The sequence below is a fragment of the Tachysurus vachellii genome, chromosome 23 (assembly GCF_030014155.1).
Source record: "Tachysurus vachellii isolate PV-2020 chromosome 23, HZAU_Pvac_v1, whole genome shotgun sequence".
Classification (NCBI taxonomy): domain Eukaryota; kingdom Metazoa; phylum Chordata; class Actinopteri; order Siluriformes; family Bagridae; genus Tachysurus; species Tachysurus vachellii.
The window spans coordinates 7607905-7615404 of record NC_083482.1 but is presented as its reverse complement, the minus strand read 5'-3'; the positions used below and the strand labels follow the sequence as shown (position 1 = coordinate 7615404).

General features: G+C 39.3%; 1 protein-coding gene across 2 annotated transcripts in view; it reads right to left on the bottom strand.

Annotated features, from left to right (window-relative positions):
- adam10a (ADAM metallopeptidase domain 10a) overlaps nucleotides 1-6337 on the bottom strand; it is an 80144-nt gene extending 73807 nt beyond the window's left edge. Inside the window, exon 1 of one of the 2 annotated variants that reach the window (XM_060858872.1) lies at nucleotides 6145-6337. In XM_060858872.1, the coding sequence (XP_060714855.1) occupies nucleotides 6145-6211 (67 nt within the window). In that variant the 5' untranslated portion in view covers nucleotides 6212-6337. The remainder of the gene's footprint in view (nucleotides 1-6144) is intronic. The other variant, XM_060858873.1, reaches the window with a different exon arrangement.
- Between the last annotated feature and the right edge of the window lie 1163 nt (nucleotides 6338-7500).

Genomic DNA, 7500 nt, shown 5'->3' with positions numbered 1-7500 from the left:
CCATGATTACGCAATATATATTCATCACAGATCTAAGATTATTGGGGCTTAGATAGGATCCAAGTTCATGTGTAGGTGACACACACACACACACACACACACACACACACACACACACACACACACACACACACACACACACACGTCTCATCATTGAGGCTGTGAGCATTTGCAAATCCTCCCAGTTACACACGTCATCACGTTCCCTGCGATACAGACACAGGTGTCTTGTCTTTCTGATAACTTTATTTCAACTCTTCAGTCTGTGCAGAACGGGAAACGTCAAGAGATCTCGCTGTCTGTTTGCTGTGGTTAAAGGGCATGTAAGAAAGAGTTTTTTTTTGTTTTATCTGGTAATAAAAAAGTACTTCATGCTCTACCGTACCCGGGCGCTTGCAGTTGTGTTCTTATATCTGTTGCTGATTCACGTATGAATGACTGTAAAATTCAGCCTGCCATGAATTTTTTATATCACTCGATATTTTCCTCCCGTTTTCCTTCTTCTTGACAACTAAAGATTTTCCTCTTTTTCCTTTCCTCCTGTCACATCTGAAGTCTTCAAGACGCCTCATTTTCGGGTTTCATATTTCCTCCCTGCGACCGTACTACGCCTCGAATCGTTGGTCGTTGTCAGGATCACGATCCTGCTTGCTTTCACATTGAACTCCGCCCTTCCTTCCTCATCGCAGCTGGTTTCCTGCACGAAAGTGCATGTTGTGACAGTGGAGAACTTTGTAACCCAGTGCGAAAGGAGAAATAAATAAACATCACATCAGATCAGGTTTGTGTGTAATAATAATTTTGACTCCATAAAATCTTTTCATTATTTGTTTCATTGAATGAAAAAAAAAACACACTTCTGCTTTTTAAAAAAAAGGAAAGATTTCCATTTCAAATCTCAGGCCATTATTCCAACGATGACTGAAATTCTGCTATTTTATAATGACGAGTGAATTCATGGTTCATTTCAAACTAATTGTGTTGACAGCAAAATAATAACCAAAGACATGAAGCATGTTTGACTGCAATCAGAATCATACTAATGTATTAACATAAACCAACACCTAATAATGAATAGCTGGATGTGGCAGTTCCACCAAAATGTTTTGAGAAGAAGGAAAAAGAAAGGAAAAAAACGAGCTATATAATATATGTGCTACACATTTTCCCTCGTAAGGGTAAATTAAAAACACAGACACACGCCTAGCTCTTAGATTGGATGCAAGAACACTTAAAGCTTTAAAGCTGGGGTTATTCTGCACAAGCATGGCATGGCTTTTCATCAGCATCCGTTTTTTTTAACTGGATGCCGACTCACGCAGCATGAGGGTAGATAAATCCAGATAATACTTTCCACCGGTTCATTCCAAAGATCCGAAAAGGTAATCAGGCACGGCGTAGTGCAAGCGGCATCGCAATCCTGTCTTTTGCTTTTTCTAATACGGGCAAAAACAGTGAAAGCATGATACGATATCTACAATACACTGAACAATGTACAGCTGTGTTTACATGTGAATGCTTTGGAGTATTAAACCTAGCACACACACACACACAATGTAGCTCCTACAAAGATAAGAAGCCTTATAGACCTTAGCTCTGTGTATTGCTAGGTTCATGACGATAATCACAAAGACGGTTTATAGAGAACATGCCAAAACGTTTTCCATTCTGCTGCACAGCAACAAACATGTGTCTCACAATAGCCTGAAATCATTACGTTGTACCGTTCAACACGGAAACCTGAAGGACCACCTAACGGATAGTGCTTGTAATCCTCCAGGTATGGAGTCTAAGGTCCATGGGTGTGTACGTGAACACTTGCCTAGTCACATCTTAGGTATAACCCTGGCTTTAAGGGATTTACTCTCATCGGTGTGGTGAAGCAAAGTGAGCAGAAGACAAATAACAAGACTTCACTTGTCTGATAGTGTCTGACTTTCCAGGAAGATGTTCAGCTCCTCATTTTTTATTTTTTTTTGGATTATTTGGATTGGTCTGTTGTGGTGAAGAACGTTCCTACCCTCACCTATGGTCATGAGCTTTGGGTCATGGTATGTATCCTGTATCCCGGATACAGGATACATGTCATGAGCTTTGGGTCATGACATGTATCCTGTATCCCGGATACAGGCAGCCGAAATGAGTTTCCTCCGCAGGGTGGCTGGGCGCTCCCTTAGAGATAGGGTGAGGAGCTCAGAGTAGAGCCGCTGCTCCTCCACATCGAGAGGAGTCAGCTAAGGTGGCTCGGGCATCTGTTCCGGATGCCTCCCTGGGGAGGTGTTCCGGGCATGTCGAACCGGGAGGAGGCCCCGGGGAAGACCTAGGACACGCTGGAGGGACTATGTCTCTCGGCTGGCCTGGGAACGCCTCGGTATTCCCCCGGAAGAGCTGGAGGAAGTGTCTGGGGAGAGGGAAGTCTGGGCGTCCATGCTTAGACTGCTGCCTCCGCTACCCGGCCCCGGATAAGCGGTAGAAAATTGATGGATGGATGGATGGATTATTTGCTCAGTGGTTAGAATTCCCCAGAAACAATTTCATAAAAATACGCTCAATAAACCTGACGATAATTCCACACTGTCATCACAGTAATCCATATAATTATATTTGATTATGTTTAATTACCATGCTGTTCTTTCTCACTGAGGGGCAAATGAACTTCAGCAGGTTTGTATTCGGTATTCGGTGTCGTCAGATCTACGTTTACACGAAACTGAACAACGTTCGTGATGTTAATACTGTAATCCAGGATAATATTAAAGAGTGTGAATAATATGGTAGACAATCAAACAAATAATCAGCACACGCCTACCTAAAGTTTCCACAAAATCTTTTGAGACCTGTGATTCGAATCTGCATGAACTTATTATTTCATTTTGAAACAGGAAGTCAGAGTAATGATGTTTTAAAATGCTTGACTGATTTAAAAACCCAGCCAAGACAAACACCATATGTAAATATCCCTGACAGGAGCTTTGTGACTAATACAGAGAAAAGTAAAGTGTTTAATTTTTAATTCGTTTTTTTTTTGTGGAATTTTTTTTTTACTGATGCCTTAAGCCATGTCTATGTTCTTGAACAAAGATTGTGGAATAAATGGGAAAAAGAGCTAAATAGCACTTGTTATTTTTAAAGCAAGGCACGTAAAGGAAATCCAAACAGGAAGTAAAAGACACACAGACAAAACAAAGTACTGACTAATTACATTTGCTGCCAACAAGTGACTACTGAAGAACAAGTGACTACTAAAGACTGTATATGGGTATATGCATGTGTGTATATATATAATGAGATCATTATGGGTTTGATGTAGTAAGGCAGTATTTTGCACCAATTTTTGTCCTTTTTTGTTGTTAAGACAGTGTTGTACCGGTTTTCATAATGCTAAAGTATAAATACAAAAAGCTCTGAACCACCAATACTGATTCCAAAGGTGCTTCTCTCAGTTTGGAGATCCATTACTCACTAAAGAAAATTACAGCAGGTAATTTGGTAATTTGGCAGACGCGGCCGTGTCACTCATCTGTACTCCAAGCACAAAGCCAAAAGCAGAGATGAAAGTGGCGAATGAAAAGTGGGCAGATGGAGCGCAAGTGCACCAAAGTGTTTGCTCACACATCTGAAATGAACTGAGTTGTGCCACAGCATGAATTCTGGCACAAGTTGTCTCTGAAACTTCCTGTTTCCTGTTCCGTGACTTACATCAACTGTCCTCAACATGCACAAACCGCTACTGATCCCAGGCGCCGTGCCCAGCCATGTGCTCGCAGCATGGTACTCATGCTGTACTGCACTGCTCTCACAACCTGAACAGTCACTGTGTTATTACTTTAATCTTCATCCTGTGCTTTAACTACAATGTTGCTGATAGACAATCTCTCCTCATGTTCTCATTTAGCTCTTTATCCAGAGTGTGTCCACTTGAACCGGACAAAAGGGCTGTATGTCCATAATGGCAGTGGTAGCTCAAGTGGGTAAGGCTCTGGGTTGTTGCACTGCCGCAGCACTGCCAAGCTGCCACTGTTGGGCCATTGAGCAAGGCCCTTTAGCCTCACTGCTGCAGGGGTGCTGTATCATGTCTAACCCTGTGCTCTGACCCCAACTTCGGAGGTTCTCATACATCTCATACAGTTGATCTACAATAAAATCTTGGCTGCAATTATTAACATACTCTGTACAAACCTGCTCTTCATGTCAGATTATAAAATGATGAAAAGATCCTCTAACAACAGACCTGCAATTAAAGAAAGTAACTACACTCTGCTTACATCAGCAATCATCGGTTAATGAGACGGGCTTGTGCAGAAAACAGAGCTACGTAAACACCAGGTTAGCGTGAGGTAATGGATATAACGTTTCAGTCTGTTTGCATCTTTTTCTTACATTTTGCCACTGACACCATTGCATTTGTTGCAGTCTTGTGAGTGTTGCCTTATCCTATGGCATCCTACTGCTAGTCGCGTTAAGATGAGTGCCAAAAGAACACTGAGGTTTTAATCACAGAGCTTCAGTGATCTACAATTTTACACCTGATGTTTCCACACATTACAGAAGAAATCTTTAGTCATGGGTTGAGTCACCGGAAGCCAATTTGGCAGTAAACGTTTCTGTTCACAATTTTCTCCGCACAAGCTCAGATGTGTTAAATGATAACTGATCCATTAAAAAGTATTTTTTTTCAGAGCCTGTTCTCCTACAGAGGGTCACACAGAACCTGGAGCCGGTCCCAGGGCTCTCTAGGCACAAGACCTGTCCATCACATGGCACAATCACATACTGTAGAAATATCAGAGAAGCCAATCAGCCTATTATTAATTAATGTCTTTGAGCAGGGTAGGAAATCGTAGGAGTGCGGGAATAAAATGCAAACACTTTTTAATTCCTTACGTAGTGTTGTTACTGGTCTCATTGTGTTTCTTCACTATATTTCTTATCCTACAGCGCTTCGGTTTGTAATAAATGTGCACTACGAATAAAAGTTTGACTTTGACTCGTCTCATAATCTGATAGTTTGACTTTTTTCCACTCGTCTCATAATCTGATAGTTTGACTTTTTTGACTCGTCGCATAATCTGATACGAAGAATGCATTAGACAGAAAGTTTCATCACAAATCGACTCTTACTACACAACAAAGACATAAAGGAAAAAAAGAAGCTGTAATCACACGGTTGAGACATGGATTAAAGATCTCAGCTCACGACCATAGAAATCTTTTACCGTCTGACATTTTCTGTGACAACAAAATGTCCCCTGTGTGCAGTCAAAGTTAAGTGAAGGAGAGCTAAGAAATATAAGTGACTACGAAATATTCTGAACTACAGTAAGTGTGTGGGACAAAAGAAAACAACCCCAGAGGACAGATTTGTTGAGTTTATGATTCAAAGTGTCATCGACTGCAGCAGTATTTTTCTTTCTTTCTTTCTTTCTCCTCTCCTGTTATTACTCAAGCTTGGGCTTGTTGTAGTGTGCTGCAGTAACACTGTACACATAACACACAGTTTCTCTTACAAACAACAAAAACAAACACAAGGTCCAGGTCCATCCCTGAACCCTGCACTACTCCTCATTTCACCTGGCTGAAAAGAAAAGACACGAATTTCCTCTCATTCAGCTCTTTATCTGCTCGTCAGGTTACTTTTGTACTCTTCTGTTATGATCTCTATCATTAAATGTATATCGGCTTGTAAAAGCGACTGTTCCTTTCTTTCCGTGTGTGTGTTGTGTGTGTGTGTGTGTGTGTGTGTGTGTATATATATATATATATATATATATATATATATATATATATATGTGTGTCATCAAACCTCAATCTAACGTCACATCTGTAACGTTACTGGAAGTTAGCTAGCTAGCTAGCTAGTTAGCCAGTTAGCCGAGTTCTAGCTGACAGACACTGACAGGAATAACGGCTTTTAACGGCTATTAACGGCTAATAACGACTTTTAACCGAAATTGTCCTGTCAGCTTTGCTTCAGGCTTTAAGTTAAGTGTTAAACACTTTCCAAAAAAAACTACGTCAAATGTTTAAACCCGACAAATAAGCCTTTGTACTTGTGTAGTATGTGTTGTACTGCACTTCCCACCTCTATTCCGTCACTCTATGTAACACCCGCATAAGAAAAACAATCAACAATCACTTACTTACCTATTGAGTCGCTCAGGCAGTACAACAACACCAAGAGTTTAAACAAAACCATGTCGAATAAATTCATCGCGCGCACATTGACACTGCGAAGGGTTGTGTGTGTTTGTGTGAGTGTGTGTTTGTGTGTGAGGTTTTTTTTTCCCCTTTAGTTTCGATACATATAAAATCTTAAAGGCACAGCAGTCCGAGCTGCTGCTGCTGCTCCTCTGCGGCGTGACGTCACCGCGGCTCCTCTACGGCGTGACGTCAGAGCCAGGAAGTGCAGCAGCATAATGACATCAAATGTAAACATACAACACAAACCTTTTTATTTTTATTTTTTTTCTTTTTTTACGTAATAGTTAAACACACTGTGATCCTCTGTATGTATATTGTTATTGTTCTTGTTATGCAATAAAATAAGAAGAAGAAGAAGAAGAAGAAATAAAAAAGTGCAATATGTTTTTAACAAATTTGAATAAACAATAATAAATCTTATTGATTAGAAAAAAAAGACATCAAATGAAAACGTACGACAAAAAAAGGAATAACAAGTGATAGAACTTATTTTAAAAAAGAAATACCGTAAAAATCATTCGTACTCGTTTAATTGTTCGGATTTGTTGTTATTTGTGTTATTTGTTTATTTATTTATTTATTACTTTTGTTTGTAAATTAAATTAAAATTCTGTTAAAACAATGCAGTTTTTGTGATTTACATAAACGACTAATAAAAATAAATAAATAAAGCAAAATAAATCGTGTCAGAATTGTAATTTTCACCGACAGAGTGAAATTACAACGTTTAAAAGTGAATAATGATAAAATAATCTACGTGCATGATTACGCACGACCCTAAATGAAAGCTTTGTCGAAGCAAACTTGTGATTTTATTACACCGCTTTGTCTTTTGGAGTAAAAGTCTATCAGCTTGGTACACCTTTACTTATTAAGGCAATATTTACACACTCGTATTTACAATCATATTTTAGATCTAATAACAGTTGGTTTGAGGTCTGGGATAGACTAGGTCGTTAAAAAAACTTGACTTTCTTTAAGTTTAGTTAATTTAATTCAAAGTTTGTAAATAACAAACGATAGCGACCTCAATACCGCGTCAATATCGTATACTAAAGTCGCCATCATGTGGTCAATGTGAGTATTGCAGAATGTCAAGCAGGTTTACAAAACTTATTGTCCAAAAAAGGCCTAATAGATATCTCATTATATCTTATATTCAGTGGGGGAAAAACATAATTCAAGTACAATTCAATACAACACATAACCTTTTATACTTATCACAGGGTTTTATGGTATTATTAAATGTAAAGGCTCTGTAACTAAGAAGAGAAGGGTGATTATTTGAATCATTGTGAA